Genomic DNA, 24485 nt, shown 5'->3' with positions numbered 1-24485 from the left:
GAAAGAACCAGGGTGGACATCAAGAAAAGGTTCTTCTTTCCCCAGAGGGTGGTTGGGCATTGGACATATTCCTCAGGGAACGGGCCCAAGGCTGCCAGACCTCCAGAAGTGTTTGGGCAACGCTCTCAGGCACAGAGTGGGATTGTTGGGCTATCTGTGCACAGCCAGGATTGGAGTCTGTGACCCATCTCAGTATATTCCATGGCTCTGTGCAGGTGCCAGGGCAGCAAAGTCAGAAAGTGCTGCCAGGCTGCCCTGGAAGGTGCCGTACATCCGAAGATCAGAACATAAGAGCAGTCAGGACAAGGCTGTATGCGGCTCTGAGGCTCAGCAAGAAGGGTGAAGGGATGGAATGGTTTTGGGGACGTGTTTAATCAAGCTGCAAAAGGAAGCAGAGCTCATTCTGGGGCTGTTGGATGCTCTGTCACTGGAGATACTCCTGCTCACCCCAGAGCCTGCTCTTCCCTTCACACAGCAGAAGGAATAATTTACAGTGCTCATCAGACTGCAACTTCAGGTGTTGTTCAGTTCCCCAAGTGAGGGAAATTTCAAGGACAGGCACTCAAACTCACTGAGTTTGCCTTGAGCCTGAACTTGACATCTAAATTTGAGTTCTGTTCTGTTATGCGTTGTACTATCACACATTATAGCTAGTTCCTTAACACCAGCGCTTATTTTTACAGCAAAAAACTCTGCTGTCTCATATCCTGCATCTTTTTATAACTTAAATTTAGCCACCTCTTAGGCATAGATTTGTTAAAAAACATTTATTTATTTTATGTCTGGATTTATTTTGGAGTAACGTAAAGAGATCCTTCCCTCGATCAGCCTCATGCCTTTTTTTCCAGGAAGGCAGGCCATCCCCAAGATCTGCTGGGTTGGTTAATTGCTCTGCACACACAAAGGGGAGCTAATCAGCTTCTCTTCAAGCATGTGTTCATATGTCAACACTTGTGCTTCTGTCAGAAGCTTAAAAATGGAAACAGTTTTCTCTTTAAGAAAACAGGACCCAAATAAGGAGATGGAGTGGTGAAGATTCCTCTAGTGAGTCTGTTCCAGCTCATTCCTTAGAAAGGCTGTGGATGGAGCACCGGAGAAGGGGCCAATAGATCTGGGTTTTGTCCAGGGGGCTCTGGGTTTAAAGCTCTCTAAAACCACTTGTAGCTCATTTTCCCTGTGACTTGCCTGGGTACAACTTCTTTCTCTGTCCAAGCTGTTAAAAATCTAAAATTTTAATCATAAGATTCTTTTAGTTGCGTGACAGATCCAGCCTGTCCTTGAGCAAAAATGGAAGCTATCAAGAAAAAGATGCAGATGTTGAAGTTGGACAAGGAGAATGCCATTGACAGAGCAGAGCAGGCTGAGACAGATAAGAAGGCAGCTGAGGACAAATGCAAGCAGGTAAGAGGAAACAAAATCACTGGCTTTGTGTGTGCTGTGGAAATAAGTGTAACAAAATAGCGTGTGGCAATGTTCTGATTCAGAAAGCAAAATAATTTGAAGTTGGTTTTCTGTTAATCTTCTTTTGAAGTTTTTTGCCTTTTTGTTATGCTTCTACAGCCAGGACTAGGCTGTAACTTCTCAGCCATCTCAGTCTTTCCAAAATTAACATCATCCACAGATTATTAACAGTACTTTGTCTAAGTTTTCTTGAATCTTACATAATTCTCCTAAATTTCTCATGCTTTGATTCCATGCAAAAGGCCTTTACATATTTAAAATCAAAGCTGTAAACCCTGACACCTGTAGGACTAGTGCTAATAGAGTCGGCTGTGTCTAAACATTAATTAAGCCTCTCCTTGAAATGAATTAATAAAGTTCACTTCAAGTTTTTGGTGCAGAGAGTGCCCCTTAGAGGTACCAGCTGAGACTCAACAGGAGATAGGTTCTCTTATTTCTTGTGTCAAGAATAATGGAAAATATCTTAATTTGAATGCTGTTCTTTTAACTGAATTCTAACAATAACATTTTCATATTCTTTTGCTTTTCAATGTCTTTATTCTGGTGTCTGTCTCCTATTTGAGCTTTAGTATTTTCAGAATGATCTTGAAATGTTAGCTGAGTGCATTCAAGTTTTTACAGCACTTCTTGTAAAAGTACCACATATTTCCCTTTTGTGTTCCCTCAATCTGCTGCATCTTCCACACTGCTCTATGTTATAAGCATTCATCTGGCCTAATATTTCTTCTTCTTTAGAAAAACAAATCTTTGATCTTATTCCTCTTTTCTGAATTGTCTCAAAATTTTCAGCTTCTTTTTTAATGTGGGCACAATACTCAAATAGTTACTTTATTATTCATGCACAAAGTCAGCATCTGCTTCATGCTGCTCAGTGTCCCTCTGTCAGAACACCCGAGCAAGGTTTGCAGCTCCCTCACACTCTCTGGTTATTCTCTGCAACACACCAACATTCCAGAATAGCACACTCCCAAAAATGTCTTTAAAACTATCAGTGGAACTAAAATGAAGGAACTACACCAAAACACAAACTGTTTTCATAGAGTAAACTTCTGTGAAGGTGGAGCTAAATGGATAAATCACCGTCTGAACAGACTGAGCTGATTTGTGTTGCAAATGAAAGGATGGAGCAGATGGGTTTGCAGGCCCACCCTTATCAGCAGCAGGCCTCTGATAACGTGAATTCTTCGGGGAGCATGAGACAGTTTATCACTAACCAGCCTCCCAGCAGGTTATAAATAGCACAATTCTAGTGAACAATATGGATTTATATGGTATGGAGGAGTCTGAGCCTCATATCGTGTCGGGCCACAGTTGGGGAATAATCCAGGCTGGAAGGGACCTCCCGAGGTCAGCGAGTCCCTCCCCGAGCAGGGCCAGCCCTGGTCCCTCCCACACCCAGAGTGCCTCATCTGGGCTGAAGTGTCCTGAGGCACACACAAAGATCATTTATTCTTTTCAGCTGTACAGAAATGGAATAGTTTCCTGAAAAATCACCAGGTAATAGTGTTACAACAAACACTAAAATGACACAATTTAAAAAAACATCTATAATCATGCTGCAAAATTGCTGCATGGTGTCAAAAAAAAAAAAAAAAAAAAAGTGAGGTGAGAAAGGGCTTATAAATTCTGAATTAAACCAGATGCTGTGTGTGTGGTGCAGGCAGTGTTGTTCAAGGATGACACGTTTTTGATGACTCTTCCCTGTCAATTGCTCCCAGTCATTCTCAGACTACTGTCACCAGCAGAACTTTGATCTGGTCTTTTGTGGCTTTTTGTATGCTATAATGGGTTAAAACTAATAGTAAAGAGTAGTTTTATCATATTAAACTGTAACTGATACTACATCAGTATGCTCACTTTGGGGATTTTTTCTCTTGAAAGGTAGAGGATGAGCTGGTAGCTCTGCAGAAGAAGCTGAAAGGAACTGAAGATGAACTGGATAAATACTCAGAGGCTCTTAAAGATGCCCAGGAAAAACTGGAGCAGGCTGAGAAGAAGGCCACTGATGTACGTACCCATGCCAGCAACTCTGCTCGCTGTATTTTCTACGCACTTCACTGGTTGTTTGCATTTCTGCTGGGGGATAGAAAGGCAGGATTACAGTTTTAAAGGATGCAGGGTTTCAGTCTCCTCTCCCCTCTGCTAAAGGGAGCGGGGCTGTTCTGCACCGAGCCCACTTGAGCCTCCAGGGGTACCCGGAGAGGACTCCGGGGCCCTGCTGGCAATTCTTTGGGAAAGGAGAAATCTCCTTTGACAGAACTAAACAAAATGGTGCCTTTTGAGGGAAAACGGGACAGCAGCAGGATTATGCCGTGGCATAAAGCTGCCCTTTGCCTTCATCCCGGCACCAGGGCTAAAGGCCAGTCCAGGCTCCGCGCCACACCCGCGCCGTCGTGGCAGCGGCGTGAAAACCTCGCCTTTGGGGGGCCGGGGAGCGCGGCTGCGGGGCGGCATCCCCCGGGCCGAACCGGGCCGAGCCGAGCGGGGCAGTATCCCCCACGCCAGGCCGAACCGGGCCGGGCCGAGCGGGGCGGGGCAGCATCCCCCAGGCCAGGCCGAACCGGGCCGAGTGGGGCGGCATCCCCCAGGCCGAGTGGGGCGGGGCGGGGCGGCATCCCCCGGACCGGACCGAGCCGGGCAGCATCCCCCGGGCCGAACCGGGTCGATCCGAGCGGGGCGGCCCCGGACTCGCCCGTCCCGTCCCGGCCGAGCCCGCGCCGCTCCTCAGGCTACGTCACCACCTCCACCTCCAGGCGCGTGACGTCAGCGGGCCATTGAAAGGCGCGGGCCCGCCACGTGCAGCACCTCCGCGCCCAGCCCGCCGCCCGCGCCCATGGCCGCGCCGAGCTCCCTGGAAGCCGTCAAGAGGAAGATCCAGTGCCTGCAGCAACAGGCGGATGAGGCGGAGGACCGCGCGCAGGTCCTCCAGCGGGAGCTGGACCTGGAACGGGACCTGCGGGAGAAAGTGAGACCGCCCGGGCTGCCTGCTCGCCTCTCTCGGTCGCTCTCTCCCGGGCTGCTCCTTCCTTCCTGTCTCTGGCTCTCTCTCGCTGGGGCGCGCCCGGCTCTTCCCCGCTGCGGGAGGACGGCTTGGCCGCCGGCTGCCTCCATCCCCGGGCTGTCCCCGCTCCGCTCCGCACTCACCGCCCGCGCTGCCGCAGCGCCGCGCCCGCCCCGGCCCGGCCCGAGCCGCGCGGAACCGGGCGCGGCGGCCGCGGCTCCTCGCCCGCCGCTTATCGCGCTTTGGGGCCCGTTCCTGCGGAAAAGGCGCTCGAGCACCGATCGGCACTGGGGAGCGGTTGAGCGTTTAGTAGGAAATGGCTGTTTAATTAGGCAAAAGCGCTGCATGACACGGAGCGGGGAGTTCCCGCCTCTCGGCGCCGCACCGCTGGCTTCAGCACAGCTGGGAAATGTCCGAACTGCTGAAAAATAACTTTCCGTCCTGGTTTTCACAGAGAAACGCGAAAATCTCCGCTAGCGTGCGGCTCTGCCGGGGTTGGACAGCTGGTTTCACTTAGATTTGTGTGCGATCAGCCTTCCCGGCATCTTCCTGCTATTTTATCACATGTCAGCGAGTTAGTTTTACCGTATAAGGACTGCGGGCTGCTGCTGGGAGAGGTGGAGCCAGGCTCACCCCAGATTCCCAGTGGCCCCGGCTCCATAACTTTGGAATCTTGCTGAATTAAAAAGTGACTTAAAAGCGCCCTGTCTAGTGGAAGGAGTTGCTGCCGCAGAACAGATGCCAGTTTTGTACATGATCGATGCCTTGTGTATAAATCGGGAAGTTAAACACTGCACTGGGTAAAAACAGATGAAACGTTGGATAATTTATGACTAGAGGAATCCTGGGTCAGCTTCCATTTGGATCAGCCACTGAACTCCTTTCCAAGATGGCTCAGAAGTGAATGGAAACCACTTCCTCCAGCTTAGGAGTGGTCAGTGACCAAATTTGCTAAGCTGCAGAAAAACGCTTTTCTTTTTTTTTTTTTTTCCAAAGTGTTTTAACATAAAGCATAAAACAGTCGCCCCTCCAGGGTCTATATTCTGTAAAAGTGAGGGGAAAAAAAGTTAATCTTGTATATGGCAATCCTCCTCAGAATGGGGGACAAAACAGTGCACAATTCTGGCAGTTACTAAGCAAGGTTCCATTTTCCTTCAAAAACAAGCAATTAAAGGAGCTGAATCTTAATAAACACATATTTATGGACAGCAGTTTGTCCATGTTATCTGTATCGAGCATTTCTCCCATCAATCTCTTCCATTTATTAACTCGTCTTTTATACACTAATGGTGTTCCAATTACTGTGCAGTTTGTTCAATAATACACAAACAGATCTTATTACTGAAAAATGCATCCTGCCTAATTCCTTAAGTACTGCAGGAAGCAAAATTAACTTATTTTAAGAATCTATCTAATTTTGTCCCAAAAAAAGCCTGACTGCCATGCTGAGGCCACTGTCTGTGCCCAGCTGAGCCTGTAGATTCTCCATCATCCAGGATGGATCAGGACCTGGCTCCAGGGTGTCACTGAAACCAAGGGCACAGAAACCCACGGTGAAGGTTTTGGAACTAAGCCATCATGGAAACGGTTCATTTTTAAAGTTTGGATAGATGCAGCCCTGTGAAGTGCTCCAAAAATACCCCGCCCCAGCAGTCCTGTAGAGTTCCTTTTTGTGTGGCAGGAATGATAAGTGCCATTAAAAAAAAAAGAAAGAACAAGCACACACTCCATACCTTGACATTCCTGAGATGCCAGAGTTTAAGCAAACAAAAAGCAGCAGCAGAAGGGCCCCTGAGGTGCCCTGCAGCCCCAGGGAGATGCTGCTGTGGCTTTAGGGACACTGAGGGCTGTGTAACCCTGCTCTGGGCATTGTTCACACAGGCTGAGGGCGAGGTGGCAGCTCTGAACAGACGCATCCAGCTCGTGGAAGAGGAGTTGGACCGTGCCCAGGAGCGACTGGCCACAGCCCTGCAGAAGCTGGAGGAGGCTGAGAAAGCAGCAGATGAGAGCGAGAGGTACCCTCCTTTTTTGTTTTCTGGTGTTAAACAAAATGAATGTATATAAATAAAATACTCCTGTGTAATTTAGTATCTGCATGTGCTGCTGCAGGTCAGAGACTTGAAACTTTCTTACAAGCCTGATTGGGTAATTCCATTACCCTTGATAACCACTGTGGTCATAACGGGCCATTTTTAGGTTACAAATATCAAATTCCACTTTGTGAAGTTGGGATACAAGTGCCAAAATGCTTCTACATTAAACATGCTTTGACTTCTGCAGAGGAATGAAGGTTATTGAGAACAGAGCAATGAAAGATGAAGAGAAAATGGAAATTCAGGAAATGCAGTTGAAGGAGGCCAAGCACATTGCTGAAGAAGCCGACCGCAAGTATGAGGAGGTAAAAGGGAGAAGGAAATGGTGAAATGTACAGGAGAGCCATGAGCAATAACAACACTGCTCTTCAGTTTAGTCCCTCTGTCCAGTTGGCACTGGCTGATGCTTCAGCCTTGGAACATTGCCAGCAAGGAGGAATTTTAATAGTGATTTGCAGCATCCTCAGTACCCAATGCTAAAAATACTGCAAAATCCAACTGGGGAGGGCTGTTACATCTGTGGCTGGATGCTTCAGCCTAATTTCCTCACTCCAGAGGAAGCAGGAGCAGAGTACTTCTGAGTGCCTGTTGAAATCTGTAAAGAAAGTGTCCCAGGGGATGGAAATGGATGATTTTTGAGGTCCCTCCCAGCCTCCCCAGCCCTGTGCTGTGATTCTGTGAGCTGCACACTGACTGATAACTGGCTGTTATCTTTTTACAGGTTGCCCGTAAACTGGTTATTCTGGAGGGTGAACTGGAAAGAGCTGAGGAGCGTGCAGAGGTGTCTGAAGTGTGAGTAACTGTTCAGAATATAGGAAATATCAACACTGCATTGCTTTAAAAATAATCTCCTGATAGGCAGACATGTAGTTAGTACTCATAGAAAAGTTTATTTGCACACTATATACCTGGTTTTCTTCTTTCAGACTTAATTACTTCCTCCCTTCCTCCCTCCTCCAAATCATAACAGGAACACTAATAATTCATACTTCTATTTTCCCTTTCTAGTAAGTGTAGTGACCTTGAAGAGGAGTTAAAGAACGTCACAAACAACCTGAAATCTTTGGAAGCTCAATCTGAAAAGGTTGGTTCTTTCAGTAAACTAAAGGATATGGGCAAAGCCAAAACTTGTAAATGGAATTCATAGAAATAAACCAGAAATACAAAGCAAATGAGAGGTTTTACCTGCCTGCCTTGTGGATACCACTCCATCAGTTCTGCTCAAACAATGCTGAAGCTCTGCAGGAGAGCATGGAAATGGTTTTTGCAGCTGTTTTAAAAGGAAGAGTGCTTATAAATAGGTCAGAGTTTTATAAACATTTATTATTGTTGCTACAACTTCCCTTCAAGAGCGTTTATTGTTTTCACAGTACTCGGAAAAAGAAGACAAATATGAAGAAGAAATCAAGATTCTCTCTGACAAGCTGAAAGAAGTAAGTTTGGCCATCCCCAAGCTGGATGCATCTTTGGGCATAATCTTCCTAGGAGCACCCAGTGATGCTATTTCACCTTTTTTAGGCTGAAACTCGTGCAGAATTTGCAGAGAGAACTGTTGCCAAACTGGAAAAGTCTATTGATGACCTGGAAGGTATGGAATGAGTCAAATTTCTTTAAAAGTGATCAGTTTCAAATCAGGTGACAAATTCTATGAGTGGGTGGTGGATTTAGTGGGAAAGAACAGCAGCATATTGGTAGATGGGTGTGATGTGTCCACTGGTGGAAGTTCTCCTGAAAAAGGTTTTCTTCCATAAAGTTGGTAACAATTCCCTGATTTTGGCCAACTGACAGATGGAGGGACTCAAGGGCTCACCATACTTAATCTGCTTGCTTGAAAACAGTTATGGGATTACAAAAAGTTCACATAGGAGGAACTTCTGACCAGGCAGCTTTGTGGGTGTTTTGCTTTCCTTCTGATACTCAACTACTCTGTTTTCTTCTTTTGTTTTCCTCCCAACTGCTTTGGCTGCTGTTGCCTTTTGCCTCTCCGCTCTCCTCCTGTGGCCTCTCCTCCTCCCTGCATTTCTTGCTGCCCTGGTGCCTGACAGATGAGCTCTACGCTCAGAAGCTCAAGTACAAAGCCATCAGCGAGGAGCTCGACCATGCCCTCAACGACATGACCTCTTTGTGACGTGCCCCCGTGCGGGGACACGGGGAACTGCCTCTCACTGTGTTCTCTCAAGCTTTTCTTGCCTGCAATCCCTGTCACTCCTGTGCCGCCTGCACCTCTGTGGGAAATGAGCTCAATAAAACGTGATACCTCTACCTGTCACCTTGCAGGGTTTAATTCTGGATAGTTCAGCTCAAAGTCACTGGTGATGGCACCAAAAACACATTCAGCTCCTCAGGTGGGGTTGGGCCAGACACGGTCAGGATGGGGCTGCACCTGACAATTGAACAATTGGATTTTGGTGTTCCTTTAGTCAGTGAAAAGCTTTGAGTGTACTCAGTGTCTACTGGTTAAAAACCTCCCAGTCCAAGGAGAACCCAGCAGGATGTGGCCCATAAATGACACATTAAAACACAGCCCTTTCACACTCCATGACAAGTGTCCAAAAACCTCTCTTAAGCACAGCAATTACAAAAAATTGGCCCAGTTTTGATGATAAAGGTGTCTTAAATATGAAGGTAAGCTACCTCAGGTTTTATTTAAAGAGAAAAGGCTATGAAATAATGTGATTTCAATCTTGTGGTTTTCTTCTTTCTCACCAGAAAAACTCGCTCAAGCCAAAGAGGAGAACCTGGGCTTGCACCAGACACTGGACCAAACACTAAATGAACTGAACTGTATATGAGGGGCTCAGAGCTGCCAGCAGCCACGGGAGCCAGCCCTGGCCCTGCCCCGCTCCTCTCCTTTCTCTCTCTGTATCCTGGAAAAGCCAATTAAGTTATGACCGGCACAGCCACCCCGTGGCTCCGGGGAGCCCCGCCGGGCCGGGCCGGGCCGGGCGTGGCCGTGCCCTGGCTGTTCTCACGGTTCCCTGCTCCTCCCCTGTACCCCCGGTAGAAGCTGCACCCGAGCGGCGGCGCCGCCTCCGCTGCCGTTTCTTATTAAAGGATTTCTCACAGTACCGAGGCCTCTTGGGGGTTTTTGTGCCGCTCGGGGGTGTGACGTCACGGTGCGGGCAGGTACGGGAGTGACGTCACTATGTCACAGCCCGGCCCCGGAAATGACGAAGCACCGGCGGTGGGGCCGACAGCCAATCGCAGCGCTGTTTGCACCCGTGTCAGAGCGGCCCACCAATGGCGTGCCGGCTCCGTGCGCTCTCCGCCGGGCTGGACCAATGAGCGTGTGGTGGGCGGGGCCGGTGCCCACCAACATGGCGAAGACCTACGACTACCTGTTCAAGCTGCTGCTGATCGGCGACTCGGGCGTGGGCAAGACCTGCGCGCTGTTCCGCTTCTCCGAGGACGCCTTCAACGCCACCTTCATCTCCACCATCGGTGAGCGCCGCCCGCACCGCACCGCGCTGTGCTGTGCTGTGCTGTGCTGTGTACCGGGGGGGATCGCCCGCGGCACCAGCACCGGCGCGGCTTCGCTGCCGTGGCGGGCCCGGTTCGCTGCCATGCGGGGTCGGGCTCGCTGCCATGCGGGGTCACTTCACTGCCATGCGGGGCCGGGCTCGCTGCCGTTCCCTGGCGCGATCTCCGTGCGGGGCCGCTCCGGGCAGCGAGCGCTGAGGACGGGACACTGAGCAGCGGAATTGAGGGCAAAGCTGCTGGGTCCGGCCTTCGGCGGGAGCTGTGGGTAAAGGAATTGGTTCTCCTTTCAGGAATCGACTTTAAAATCAGAACGATAGAACTCGATGGCAAGAGAATCAAGCTGCAGATCTGGTAAGGCTCCTCTGCCGCTCCGTGCTGGGCGTGTGGATGCGGTCGGTTCTCATCCGCTTGTGCTGCTCGGTGGTTCATGGGATTTAGAACCCAAAGGGCACTTTTGAAGGCTGGTTTATTTATTTATTTCTGTAAGGCTCGTGGTGGTGCTGGCGGGAGCTGAGGCAGTGTTGTGTTGTTGCAGGGACACGGCCGGGCAGGAGCGGTTCCGGACCATCACCACCGCCTACTACAGGGGAGCCATGGTAGGGGCACAGCCGGGACCCTGTGCCGGGTAAACGCAGCTGCCTCTGGAGCCCTCCCAGCGTGGGGCTCTGCCAGGCTGCAGCTCACAGCTCTGCTGCTGCTCCGGGTGCTGCTGGAGCTGTGCTGGGATGCTGGATAACACCCTTTGCTTGGCTTAGAGTTGGGGTAACTGAGAGGTGTTTTAAAAACTTCAGTTTTCAGTCTCATGAGAAGGGCGAGACAATACAGATGTTACAATTCATGCCATCAGAATCAGAAGCCAACTATTTCCTAATTACAATACACTATAAATGTTTCTTGGTTTATCAACTTTTTACCACACTATGTTGTAGACACCTTACTAAAACTACCCCTCATAGGCCCCACTACAATATACCTTTCATAATTCTATTCCTCCAAAGTATCTAGTCTTATTTACAAGACCATCTGTTCAAACTTTTTTCTAGTTCCATTTCTCTCTCCACAATATCTGTTCTATTCTATAGTATTTCTAAGTCAGCATTTCTTGTCTCAAAGTTTACACAGGGATGCACACTGTGTGTGACTCCTGTCAGGTCCTGAGAACTATCTGTAAATCCATTTCCCACATTGGGACGATCTGGGACTTTGCAAAGGCAGCTTCCCTGTGTTTCACTCTATAAATCCATGTCCTGCACACCTTATCTCACTGCCATTAGCTGGGAACCAGTTGTTAAAAATAGCCACTGTTAAACTGCTCCTCTCTGCTATAAACTTTTAACTAATAAACAATTTTTCTTTACCTTTAGGGCATCATGCTAGTGTATGACATCACCAATGAAAAATCTTTTGAAAATATTCGGAACTGGGTGAGGAATATTGAAGAGGTAATTTCTCTTTTTACTCATTACTGGCTGTTAAGGTGTAATTTCTTCCTCTGAAAGGAATTAAAGCTGAACTGCTTCAGGAGAGTTACATTTTGTGGTGTGCTGCAGGGTACTTGGAAGATAAGTGGGATGGAAATCAGTAATAGTTCTGGAATGCCTTGGCTGGTGGGGATTTGTTGTTTGGCTGTAGCTCCTGTATTTTTGGGGGCACCAAATGTGCTAATTTCCTGCCACAACAATTGATCCAAGAACTGCCATGGTGCAGGTGACATGCTGGGAAGAAGGGTTGGAGGGGGCTGGAAATCTGTGGAAGATGCTCAGGACTGGCATCTCTGTGTTGGGTACTCAGTGGGTGCCTCTCCTGCCTGACAATGTGTGTCTGCAAAAGCCAAGCCCAAGTTTCTGCTCTGTGTTTGTCTCAGCACGCCTCTCCTGATGTTGAAAAAATGATCCTGGGGAACAAATGTGATGCAAATGACAAAAGACAGGTGTCTAGAGAGCAAGGGGAGAAGGTGAGTGCTGTGGTTTCCATGTGTTTTGATTTGGGCTTTTCAGAGTGTAAAACCTGCCCTGCTGAGTGTGTGCACGTGGTGCCCCAGGGGTGTCCCTGAGTGACTGAACTGTCCCCGAGCTGCCATGGCAAAGCTTCCCCCACAACCTGTGTTAAGGATTCCTGTCAATTTTCTGACATGCATGGGACTTCTCTGAAAGGATCTAGAGTTGGACATGGAGAAAACATGTTTTGGCTGAAAGCCCCTGAGACAAGGTGGATGGGGTTGTCTTTTCTCATCTCAGATGTTACTGAGTCTAGGCAGAGTTTTTCTCTGCACTGTGGTTGTTATGACACTGACAAGGTATCTATGCAAGAAACAAATAAAAAAGAGCAAGTTAAAATGTGTGCAGAGTGTAAAAGAGCAGAGCAAAGCCAGTGAGAACAGATGCCAGTGGCAGTGGGATTTAGTTCCTCATTTTTGCAGATTGTTCTGTCTGTAAATGCCCAGCTCCACTGGCTGGTGGCAGCAGGGACAGATGCTGTGCCCAGGGCTGTGTTTTGGAGCTGTTCCTGCAATTGTTCAACTAATGTGCAATCTGCTTTTGTTCAGCTTGCTGCAAGTTTCGGGATTAAATTCATGGAGACCAGTGCAAAAGCAAATATAAACATAGAGAATGTGAGTACTGATGCCTTTCTCCTGTATTTGTTTCTTCTCTCTGTGCAGAGCAGCAGTGTGGGCAGCTGTCCATGCTGGTGGGGTGCAGAACCCACAGATGGGTTATTCTGCATTTCCTGCAGCACAGAGCCTGCCTGGGGGTGCCACTGTGGCTTTGGGGCTCACAAAGAAGGTTGTGGAGCTAGAGAAGGAGCATTAAAACCTGGAGCAGAGGGAAAAATACTGAAAAGCTAATGTTCTTATGTAGCATGTTAAAACTTGGGAGGGCAGCTTATTGCTATACAAAACTGTTAGAAAGTATTTTATACCCTGTAACACTGAAATGTTTGACTTGTCACAGGCATTTTTCACTCTTGCAAGAGATATCAAAGCAAAAATGGACAAGAAGTTGGTGAGTAACTTTGATTTCATCCATGCTGGATTTAAATAGGAAAAAAAAAAGCAAACCAAAAGCCACATTGCAAGAACTGTTTCACACTGTATAAAAAATGTGTCATAGTCTCTTTTATGAAGGATCCCTGAAAGGTCTAGAAATTTATTTTTAGTTTGCCAAGCTGGGCTTTGATGTTGGCCATCTCTGCATTTCAGGAATTAGCTGTAATGGTTGGGGTTTTCTAAATAAAATTATCTGTTTTTTGTGTTATCAAAAGTCAGTTAGGGGTAGAGCAGTTTAATGATACTTCTCACTCTTGCAGTCTGAAAATTATATAAATTAGAGATAGAGGAGGCAGACATCATACTTCAGGGTAGAAACTTCAAACTGTTTAAGAAGAGGTAAAGAATTAATGGTTTTGGATAATCTTTGCATGAATCTCCTGGGTTGTGTTTTTACAACAAATAAATGCACAGTGATGTTGGATTGTTCCTTAAGGAATATGAAATTAAGCTAATGAAGGCTCTTCCTCTCTTACTGATATTTCCACCTTCATGTGACCAGACATGAACTGATGCCATGGGATATTTTGGGTCTTGCTGATGATTCCTAAGCCTTCCAACAAGAGCCAGCCATGCCCTGTAATTTGTTGGGTTTTAGTCTCAGCTGTCTTTGGGTTGATGGAAGCTGAGGCCTAGGCACAGTGTGAGCTGGTTGAAGCCAAAAGCTGCAGATGAAGTTCTCCAGTTTTTTATCATGGCTGGTGTAAGACTGAGATAAATGAGTGAAGCCTCTTACTGATTGTGGGAAAGGTTCTTGTGTATGTCAGGCTTGGTTAAGAGTGACCAGATAAGTGTGGATGGAAGAATCTGTTAAGGATAAATCAGTAACTGGATATTCTTTCCACCTTCAGGAAGGCAATAGCCCTCAAGGCAGCAACCAGGGAGTCAAAATCACACAAGAGCAGCAAAAGAAAAGCAGCTTTTTCCGATGTGTTCTTCTGTGAGGGACACGGCCTTAATCCGAGCTGGACTGTGCCTGTGCTAAGTGAGGTCTCCTCTTTCTGTGGACTTAGTGCTCCCAACATACCTTGTCACTCTGTGACCATCTGAATAAGAAATGGCTTATTTTGGTAATTGTCTGACTCTTCAGTTATGGAGATGAAACAAGTTTATTTTTGTCAGATTGCCACTGGGCATGTGTATTGTCTAGCAGAGGAAGAACAGATCACATGTGACCTGGGATGCAGCACCATTGCTTCAGTCTTCATTCATATCTGTCATATATGCAGTTTAGAAAGATGAGGTTGTGATCAAAATAAGAAACTTAAATGCCACTGTTAATGAAGTACAGGTGTGCAGTGATGGTACATGAGCTGCACACTGAGCAGTGGCATGAGAACATCCCAGAAATGCACCCAGGTGAGCAGTGCAGGCTGATGCCTTCCCAGGAGGTACCAGGGAGCTTTCTGCAGCTCCACCTCTTTACTGCTACAGAGAAACTCCTTTATCTGCCTGTCTCTTACTCAGCTGTGTTACTCTAGACAATCCACAAGTACAATTGATGTTTTAAAAAAATTCTCCTCAAAGGAATCTATTTTTTTAAGAAAAGAATGTGTGCTGTACATAGAAAGGGTCCTTACCATTGGTAATTCATCCATGTTAGACTTGACTGTGCTTAATTAAGTACTCCAGGCATTCAGACATGTTTAACAGGAGCTGATGGCTACACTGATGATCTGTCATCTGTCCTTGGAGAAGCAGAGTCAGGCAGGGACACTTAGACAAAACCTGTCACCTTACAATGGGTGGCTTTACCACTCTGCAGCTGGGAATGACTCCAGACCTATCGTGACAGAGTTGGCAGTTTTAAATCATGACACAGAAATGCACTGCGCTGCTGCCACTCATGTGTTCCCATGCACACCTGCTCACACATGCAGATCAGTGTTGCACACCAGAACACTTTGTGAGTGAGGCTCTCTTGTGCTGGCTGCTGGTCACTGCAGCATCAGGCTGCTCACAGCTTGTGCCAGAGCACAGCCAGCCCTCCCAGAACAGGCTGTGTCACCATCCCACAAACCCAGGCCAGGACATTGCCACGTGTGCAAGGCCAGGGCCAAGCACAGCTCCTGCAGGGCTGGCTCTGGGTGACACTGACAGGAGGAGACAGCAGGAGCATCAGCGTCCCAGGGGCTGCAGGGATGGTGTGCCTGACCAGAGAACACACCAGCTGTGTCCTGCAGCTCCCTGGAACTGAAACAGCCTTTGTTTACATTGACAACTGCACTTAAGGGTAAAATCCAAGTTGATTTTGAAGTTGTGGAATTTACTCACCAGTTTGGTTTTCTTTGAGTTTGTGGTATTGAACTCTGGGCCTCAGAGTAGTGCTAATAAGTGTTGCTGTGGTTAAATATCTGTTGGATTCACAATTAAAACTATAAATCTGCAGCATGCAATTGGGCCCAACAGGAACACTGCCTGTTCCAAAATGGAAAAAGATTTCACTCTGTAAGTTGCTGGTTTATAGAAATGCATTTTAGATGCATTTAGATGATCTCTGTCCTGATTAAAGCTTTCCTCTAACCAAAACCTTATGATGGTTTGGTTCTTTGTTTACTTGTGGCTTTTTAGCATGAGGACTTGATGAACATGCCCTGTAGGGGATTTATACATAGATGTAATTGTAGGATAAAACCATGTTAAGTTACTGAGGAGGCTTCTAGACAGAGTGTAGTTAACACAGACTGGACAAGCAGCACCTCTGTCTTGAGCTAAGGATGTTTTTTAAAGATTTTTTTGTGTGCTTCAAGTAATGATTGAGGCACAATTGGGGTGGTGATAAGACAGGCTGAATTTCCTACATAACTCTGTAACAATTTGCTTCTGGCTTAGTCATAACTGTGGATTGTCTTGCATCTGTATTGTGCTTTATACAGCCAGATGCTGAGCCTGATTTATTTTTCAGAGTGACTGGAAAAATTGGTGTTTATCTGACTTGATACCATGGCTCTGCCATGATGCTGGTTCTTGCCTGTGGACTGTATCAATAACTCATCCCAAGATGGGAAAACAAACCATATTCATTTACAAGTGGGTAAAACCTGAAGGATGGTATTGTGATTTTTCACTCATTTTCTAAACCTGAAGTTACTCTTGCATTTTTATGTGAATACCTTCTGTTTAAACTTATGCTGGTTGTTGCATGTGTTTATGCACCTAATTATGACATTATTTCTTTTGAAATGGTTGGGTTTATGAACAACAACATTATTGCTTGATCTCAGGAAGTCTCATGCAGTTACTGTGACTACAGTCATCACTGTACTTCTCTACACAGACATTAAATCTGTGTAAGCAACAGGAAACCTAAAATGCAAGTGTAAGAGAGGAAAAGGTTAAAGACACTGCACTGCACATGGGCTTAGCTGTGTGTCACTAAACACAGGCATCTAGAAGTACAGTGTGTTTCCATCACATCATTCAATTACTGTGTTTATTAAGTATGAATGTAATGGAAAATGCAATTGTCAGAGAGGTACTCTGTAAATACATACTTAATCTACTTGTGTCTAAGCTTTCTTTAACTAAGGAGGAAAAAATCAGAAATTTGGTACAAAACCTGTAAAACTGAGGAACTGAAGTAGGTCTGCAAAACTAACTGTGCTTACTACACATTCTCAGTGTCTGAATACCACTAAAATGTCAAGTAATTGATTAACATTTGTTTTGTAGAGAAACAAACCCATTTTTGAGCATGTCCTCAAATTCCCTTATTTCAGTGAGTATCATGGAATTCTGTGGTTGACCTTATTTTTGAGGCTGGTTGCAGTACACTGCATAGTTGTCAGAGACCTGTCAGTCTGTCAATAAATGGTGGAGCTGCTTTTAACACTTATGTAACACCTGTGTTATCTCTGTCCTGTGCTGACAGGCACAGCTCATGTTTCCTGCCATCACAACCTTCTGCCAGCTTCAGACTTCCAGCCTCAGATTTATAAATCCTATGGATTATTGTAAGTCTCTTTACTGCTGCTGAAAATTCTTTGGTTTCTCCTTTCCTGTGAGATGCTGATCATCTCCCTGATGGTTGCTGAGGGGTTTTTGTGGTGGTGTGTTTGGCTGATGATCATGCTCAAAACTGCCATGATTTCTTCTTCTCTTGGACTTGCCAGGGGATTGCACAAACAGCTGTGTGAGGATGGGCTCCTTTGTGCTTGGGGAAGAATGATGACTAACATGTGTCTTCATTTCTAGCTTAACTAAAGATCTGTTCAAAGGAATGTGAGTGGTAACTGCAGTCTGAGTGTTCCAGGCTGCCTTATTCCCATCCTTACTGATCCTGAGTTTCTGTGGTTAATAAAGGTAATTAACTGGCTGGTTAACTGGTTAACTCCAGCCTTTCTGCAGGAATCATCTGCTCTACATTGAGTGTGAGTCGGGACTTAAAACTTTGTTTGAAGGGAATTTAACACATCCCAAAATTTGTAAAAATAACTGTAAATTGTATTTTTCCAATGATCACTTTTGGCTGCCACCCTTCCCACATTACAACTGCTTTCTTAAACACTTCTCATTGATTTTCATGTTTGTATTAAAACAAAACTGTTGTTTATTACAGTATGTCTGTTTTTACTCTCTTGTACAGGACCCTAAGCACTGCATAAATAAACTTCTTATGAAAAGAGAATTTTACAAACTCAGGTTTTCAGTCCTGTTCATCATTTGTGCACAGGGACCCTGGTGGGTGTGGAAAACAGGGGGTTTCTGAAAATGGAGAAGAGGGACAGGACCTGGGGTAGACTTTTGTCTAAACTGCTGAGTTTTTCACTGTAAATCCTGAACTATGGGAGAATACTTCAGGAACTGATTTATTGGACCGTTTATTAAGACCATAAATTATCAGGAGTTACTTATGTCTTTGAAACTAAAGGGATTTTTTCACTGGTTAAGGCATTTTTGGGTGAATTTTTAGAGGTTATAGTTTGATACAAGTTTCTTTACTTCCTGGTGGTATCTGAACTTTAGGAAAAATATTTCCCTTCTGATTGTCCAGGCCAGGTTTGCTCTAGCTGAGGGTGGGTAGACATTTTGCTAAATTACTGGGAAATCCTGATGGAGAGCTTAATGAATTGTTCCTTTTAAAGAGAAAAATTCAAGATAGTGGTTCAGTGAGCCTCTGAGCGGTTCAGTTACCGGAAGTTGTCCTCTCTGCCTCTCTCATCTTGTGCTCTCATGGTAATCTCAGGTGAAGTAATGGTTGTTGTAAATCCCAGGAGCTCTCCCATCCCCGAGGTTGATGAGATTCAGATTCGAATATGAAAGGTGCTGATAAAAAAAGGAAATCATGATCACTTATGCATCACTGTTTAAAGGGTTTACTACACTTAATTGTAGGGCTCTGTGATAAACTGGAAACTTTATTTTTTAAAGATGTAGTACATTAAATAAATGCAAGATTTGAGTGCTGGTTTGTGTAAGAAACCACATTAACACTATGTTAAACACTGAGTGAGCAAATCTCATGTATTTATCAATGCAGCCTAAGTACTAACTTTTTAAGTTACAAGGACCTTCTATCATGTAAAAAGTACTTTGGAAGTTCAAAAGCAAGTCAAGAAGCCTCCAGGCTTTTTCAAGCATCTCTTTTTGCAGTGTTTGCAGTGGGCAGCTCTACTAGAACCTGCCACAGAGGAGGGGTGATCTGCAAACACTGAGGAGATACAAACACACACTTCAGAGGATTCTGACAAGGGAACAGAGAGAATTTTGTGCTAGAAATTCAAAGCAAATATTACCTGAGGAAATCTGGAGCTCGTACAATCATATGCTGAAAGTCTGCCAAGGACAGTTTGCCATCATTGTCCACATCAGCCTCATAAATCACCTTCTCACACACGAGGCTGACTTCTTCTGGGGTCAGTTCATTTCGGGTTAATTTGTTAACAGTTTTCTCTAGGTCTGATTTGCATATGTAATCATCGTTGTTGAAGTCTGACAAAGGAGACAAAGTTAATTTAAAGTGACAAAAGTCAGCATTTTACATGGTGGTTTGCCAAGACCCAATAGAAGGGCTTGGTTCCCAGGCTGTGATGGATTTTTATCAGTAGAACTCTCAAATCAGAAATGAAGTTACCTCCATCTATTTGTAAAAGAAATGTGTTACAAAATAAAAATCTCTTAATTTCTCCTTTTCATACATCAGGGTAACAACTGTAAGTAGTTTAATGGCTGAACATAGCCTAGCCATCATTAAATCAATCCAGCAAGATTGTGTTGGTCTGATACATTGTTTGTCTTTAGCTGATCATAAAGTAACTGTAAATACACATTTTAAAAATCTTTACATTTGTCTTTGGAGAAAAAAAGCCTGCAGTGTGCTTCCCTACCTCCTCATCCCAAATCCACCCTACAGGTTCATGGGGACCCAAATCCCCTGTGCTGTACTTTTCCAAGCAGCCCCTCAGACAGAAATATTTCTTCATGTTTATCAGCTCTTGAGAACTGCAGATAATTTCAAGTTGTAAATTTGGTAGTAAATCTTAATACCAAATAAATTAGAGACAAAAGGATAAAGAAAACCAGAAGTTTTTAGAGGAGGGAGAACAAACATTCAAGTGCAGTTAAATGGAACCTAGAAGTCATCATGCTGACAAAGCAAGGATTTTGCACCCCTACACGAAGCTGCAGGATTTCCCCACTTACTTTTTATGCACGCCTCACTCACCATAAATTTTAAAAGCATAATAAGCTTTCAAGTCTCGGGGAGCCATTTCACTTAGCACAGAAAACATGTCCAGAAAATCATCCAAAGTCATGTTGCCGTCGCCGCGCTCTGAGAACACCTCAGCGATCCGCTGCCGGAATGGGTTGTCCTGGGAAACAGCACAGGAGCAGGGCAAGGTCATCCTTACCAGCATTGATTTCACTGCAGGCAAGGCAAGTGGAGCCAGATTATTCTTGTTGAAACACCTTTTTGGCAATTCCTCCCCTTTCTGCCTCTAAGTTCTTGTCTAACGCTGTGTCAGAAGCAGACACAGCCACACCCAGTTTAACCTTTGTGCTGTGTTTTCTGGGAATTACTAGAAGCTTCCAGAAAGACTTTTCACTCTGACAGCCCAAATTTATTTCCGTGGCAGCCTCCCAGCAATTAGTCCTGGATGAATTATTCAGAAAGGGTAGATGAAGCTGGAATGAGTCACTCGAGTCGTGTGTGGGTACCTTGAGCTCTGGCATGCTGCTGATGAGCTCGTAGGGGAGTGTCACGGCTGGTTTGTCCGAGTAGTCAAGGGGAACGAGCTGCGGGGCCAGGTCTCGGTACCTGTGAAACAGCCTGAGACAGACAGAAAGCCTTGTTGCTCTTGGTTTGCTTTTCCACCTCATTTTTCACACTTTGCGTCCATTACCACATGGAGATCAGACACTTAGTAACTGTATGTTTATATTGGAACAACCATTATTAAAACAAGCGACATAGTGAAAAATACAAAGCTTCATTACAGAACTAAAATGCTTACACAGGACGTGCAGCCAAACATTTAGGAGAGGAAAACAAATTCATGTTTTCAGTGAGGACTCTCAGTCCCACCTGATCCTGCCTTTATCAGATCCTTTGGCCAGAAATTAAATAGGGAGTTCAATGAGAAAAATGCGTCTTGGAGCAGCAGTGTAATCGTTTACAAGAAAACGTGAAGAAAACTTGGCACAATCAGTAAAGTATTCCAGAGGATAACAGTACACTTTGAAGCATCTGTCTGAAAACCCTGTGAGAGAACCGTGGATGTCATTGCCACTAAGACATAACTCATTACATTTATTTCTAATAAATAAAGAGGGACTAGTATATTAATATAAAATTTAGAATTCTGACTCAGTTTATGAAAACGCAAAAAGCCACAAAAAATGGTCAGATGGCCCCAAAGTATCACTTTAAATTTTAGTAAATCCATTTAAAAATTATTTTAAAAATACATTACCCCATATGTAACCCGCCTTTACAGCAATCTCTGCCCTTTATCCACAACATGCATACAGAAGACTGACCTCAGAATTTCTTTCCTTGTGAAAAATGTGCAGTCCTATGAAATAAGAAAAAGTATAACACAAAATGACAGTTTTTAGCATGCATTGGCCCAAACTTTTCCCATGCAGTGACTTAAATAAAGTTATACTGTAGTTTATGTGTAAGCATTAAAGATTTCTTTTTGGCATACAATCAGGCATATCTTATAACCCTTCCTTTTGCTGTAAAAAAAAATCAAACTATGTTCCTAAAATCTTTGCTGCAATTAAGTACGTCTGCTTACTAATTTTTAAAAGATCTTGTTTTAAAAACCCAACAATACCTTTGCCATTATTCAATGTCCTGCCCAAACAGCCATTTAGTTTGCTTTATACCTGATATGCATCCAGTTGCTCTTGAGTGAAAATGGTTTGCTTGTTGCCCATTTTGAGCTGGGAATACTGACTCTTGTCAGTTCTTTCCTCAAAGGCACCTTTAAAGGTCGTCTGGATATTCAGTTATTAAAAGCTGCAACAATGAGGCTCAGGTACAGCAGAGGATCAGGTAACCAACTTCTACAGGCTGCAAAGTATCATAATAGGAGCATTTCATCAAATCTTTAGTCTGGCTGCTTGAGGCTCTTATCCAGCAGCATTCACCCGTCTCCTGTGTGCGCCACGAAGACTCGGGTTACAGGATTTAGCCAAATAAGTAATAGCTGCTCATTAGTGCCCTTTAGCTGCAGGTAGACCCAGTGGACCCTGCTTTTTCATGCCTTCAGATATGGGGAATTAACTGAAAAGTGTTAGTAGTGTTTTCCTTCTTTAAAATTTAACATCAAATGATGGAAATTTGGTAGCCTCTCCTCCTTTCCTTCTCACGTTTTATAGGGTCAGAATTAGAAAGGTTGGAAAAGCCCTTTTAGATCATTAATGCAGCACTGCCAAAGTCACCACTATACCATGTCCCCAAGTGCCACATCCACATGTTTTTTGAACACTTCCAGAGATGGTGACTTCACCAGCGTCCTAGGCAGCCTGTGCCACTATTTTCCTTTAATGCACACGGTTAAAAACATCCACATTTTGCAAGTCCTGCTTCGGTTCCCCTCAGGAGATAATTTTGGACTGGGCTCACTGCCGGATCCCCTCACGGAGGGGCCGGGCGGGGCTCGTTCCCGGTTCCCGTCATGGAGGGGCCGATCCGCTTCACGGAGGTGCAAGGCGGCTTATGGCTGTCTCTGTTCCCCCTCATGGAGGTGCAAGGCGGTTCATGCCAGCCCCGGTCCCCCTCACGGAGGGACGGAGGGGCCGGTTTCCCTCACGGAGGTGCAAGGCGGCTCACGGCAGCCCTGGTTCCCCTCACAGAGGCGGCAAGGCGGCTCACGGCAGCCCCGGTTCCCCTCACAAAGGTGGCAAGGCGGCTCACGGCAGCCCCGGTTCCCCTCACGGAGGTGCAAGGCGGCTCACGGCAGCCCCGATTCGCCTCACGGCAGCCCCGGTTCCCCTCACGGAGCAGCCGGGCGGGACTCGAGCACGGCTCCCGGCCCCGGCCGCGCCGTTGCGGCGGTGCCGGCAGGGGGCGCGGGCGCGGCCGTTCCGCCATGGCGGATTACGAGGCGGTGCAGCGCGGCCCGCTGCGGCTGAAGGGCAGCGGCGGGGCTCTGGGGGCCGGCAAACGGTGAGGGGCGACGGAGGGAACCGGGGGAGAACGGGGGGCGGTGAGGAGGGGCCGGAAGAACGGGGGGCGAGGAGGGGACACACAGCCCCGGGGCTGAGCGCTGACCGGGCGCTCCCCGCAGGAAGAAGAAGAAGGCGAAAGACAAGGCCCAGATCCTGGAGCAGATCGTGAGCAGCAAGAAGCAGGAGGAGGAGAAGAAACGCGGGCTGGACAAGCGGACCCCGGCGCAGGTGGCCTACGAGAAGATGCAGGAGAAGCGGGTAAGGCTTTAAAAACCCCCGTGAGCCCCGGGGTGAGGCCGCTGAGGGGGCTGCGAGTGCCTGGAGTAACCGGCCCTTCTGTGTCTCCTACAGCAAATGGAGCGGATCCTGAAGAAAGCATCGAAAACCCACAAGCAGCGAGTGGAGGTGAGCAAAACCATCCCGAGTTCCTCAGGCCAGCGTGTTTATTGTTGGGCTGAAGGAGCTGTTCCGCCTTGTCAAACACAAGCCGGGACGCAGGGTAGGTTGTGGTTCAGCTTGGTAATGTCAGCACCCGTTTTCTGTCTCTTTTCCTCCCGCAGGACTTCAACAGGCACTTGGATACTCTGACTGAGCATTACGACATTCCCAAAGTCAGCTGGACTAAATGACCGGGCTGCTTTTCACGGCTCTGGAGCTGGAGTTGTGTTTTGTTTGTATCAAGCAGGGTTGCCATGTAAACCTGTCTTTTCTCCATATTGTCTAATACATCTTCTGAGCTTTTATGACTTTATACTGTCTTATTTTATAGACTTGTTTTTTAAAACCAAACATGCAGCAGTGTCTTCTCTGGGCTGAGGATCTCTGGTTTATGTTGATGCAGAGGGCTGGTTTTTCTTAGTATTTATAGTGAGATTAAGGCCAAAACTAATTGCTGTGAGCCAGTTGGAAACCATTCCTTTATTTCTTTGGTTCTAACAGTTCTCCCTCTTTGAGGTGAAGAGTCTGACAGGCTCACATTATTTAAGTTTCTCTATTAAGTTATGTGAATTGTGTAACTACTATCTACCAAGTTCTGTCAGAGGCCACGTTGCAAAATGTGAACTATGTAAAATTGTTTTACGAAAGCATATTCCTTGTTATTTGATCTTTGTATACTTTGAAGCCTAAACAGCAAGAAGGGAGGTTTAATCCATGGAATAGAGAGCAGCCAACAAGCTCTGAGTGATATCCAAGTTTTCATAGCTGATGTGCTGGATTTCTGGGATCCCACTGAGCATCCAGGCTTGTGCAACTCTGAAATAAATAATCAGCGTGTCTCTCGAGTGTGTAATTACTGGCTTGCTGTGCACTGGGTGCTGAATCTGATTTTTGTGGAAAACAGTGTCATTTCTATTTTGAGTATCAACACTATCATTTCTATCTTGAGTATCAATGGTATCATCTCCATCTTGAGCTCTGAAGGGTCTGCTGCAACTTGTAAATTCTATTTAATTTATTAAAACGCTGCTTTCATCCCTTTTTTTTTTTTTTTGGTGCTGATATACGCATGAAACGGGGAGTGTGGAGTTTGATTTTAACCCCTCTGAGGGATGATGTACACAATGATCGAACTCGTAAGGCGCCGCTTAAATCCGAATGAGCTTCTGAGCCCTGGTGCTCAGCGTGTGTTGTCCGGGCCCCACCTCAGCCTGGGCGGGCCGGGACAGCCCCGGGGCCGTGTCAGCGCTACCGGGACAGCCCCGGGGCCGTGCCAGCGCTACCGGGACATTCCCGGGGGAAAACACGCCGGGACTATTTAACGTGTCTGCTCTCTCGCGGTGTC

General features: G+C 46.1%; 4 protein-coding genes across 8 annotated transcripts; 3 read left to right on the top strand and 1 right to left on the bottom strand.

Annotated features, from left to right (window-relative positions):
• The first annotated feature begins 1043 nt into the window (after positions 1-1043).
• On the top strand, positions 1044-9611 carry TPM4 (tropomyosin 4). Of its 4 annotated transcripts, none has more exons than XM_058041082.1 (9): positions 1044-1401; positions 3343-3468; positions 6344-6477; positions 6743-6860; positions 7277-7347; positions 7564-7639; positions 7926-7988; positions 8074-8143; positions 9265-9611. In XM_058041082.1, exons 1-9 carry the CDS (start codon positions 1288-1290, stop codon positions 9345-9347), a joined length of 855 nt encoding a protein of 284 aa, XP_057897065.1. In that variant the 5' UTR covers positions 1044-1287; the 3' UTR covers positions 9348-9611. The 4 variants fall into 4 exon arrangements, with proteins under 4 accessions (XP_057897065.1, XP_057897064.1, XP_057897068.1 ...); XM_058041081.1 differs by lacking the exon at positions 9265-9611 and adding an exon at positions 8601-8817 and having other exon boundaries at positions 1051-1401; XM_058041085.1 differs by lacking the exons at positions 1044-1401; positions 3343-3468 and adding an exon at positions 4217-4426.
• Positions 9612-9836: 225 nt separating this feature from the next.
• On the top strand, positions 9837-17721 carry RAB8A (RAB8A, member RAS oncogene family). Its single transcript, XM_058041087.1, has 8 exons — positions 9837-9996; positions 10326-10386; positions 10571-10631; positions 11400-11477; positions 11900-11989; positions 12581-12646; positions 12987-13037; positions 13933-17721. Exons 1-8 carry the CDS (start codon positions 9837-9839, stop codon positions 14023-14025), a joined length of 660 nt encoding a protein of 219 aa, XP_057897070.1. The 3' UTR covers positions 14026-17721.
• A 603-nt stretch (positions 17722-18324) lies between these two features.
• On the bottom strand, positions 18325-21466 carry CIB3 (calcium and integrin binding family member 3). 2 transcript variants are annotated; one of them, XM_058041090.1, is made up of 6 exons: positions 21416-21466; positions 21062-21096; positions 20240-20351; positions 19746-19893; positions 18817-19012; positions 18325-18346 (listed from the first exon to the last, which is right to left on the bottom strand). In XM_058041090.1, exons 1-6 carry the CDS (start codon positions 21464-21466, stop codon positions 18325-18327), a joined length of 564 nt encoding a protein of 187 aa, XP_057897073.1. The 2 variants fall into 2 exon arrangements, with proteins under 2 accessions (XP_057897073.1, XP_057897074.1); XM_058041091.1 differs by lacking the exons at positions 20240-20351; positions 21062-21096.
• A 1129-nt stretch (positions 21467-22595) lies between these two features.
• Positions 22596-23985, top strand: FAM32A (family with sequence similarity 32 member A). Its single transcript, XM_058041092.1, has 4 exons — positions 22596-22700; positions 22822-22960; positions 23054-23107; positions 23263-23985. Exons 1-4 carry the CDS (start codon positions 22624-22626, stop codon positions 23329-23331), a joined length of 339 nt encoding a protein of 112 aa, XP_057897075.1. The 5' UTR covers positions 22596-22623; the 3' UTR covers positions 23332-23985.
• Positions 23986-24485: the final 500 nt, after the last annotated feature.

This window comes from Melospiza georgiana, chromosome 26, assembly GCF_028018845.1.
Source record: "Melospiza georgiana isolate bMelGeo1 chromosome 26, bMelGeo1.pri, whole genome shotgun sequence".
In the NCBI taxonomy this organism is placed as follows: Eukaryota; Metazoa; Chordata; class Aves; order Passeriformes; family Passerellidae; genus Melospiza; species Melospiza georgiana.
This window is presented reverse-complemented; position numbering and strand designations above follow the sequence as displayed.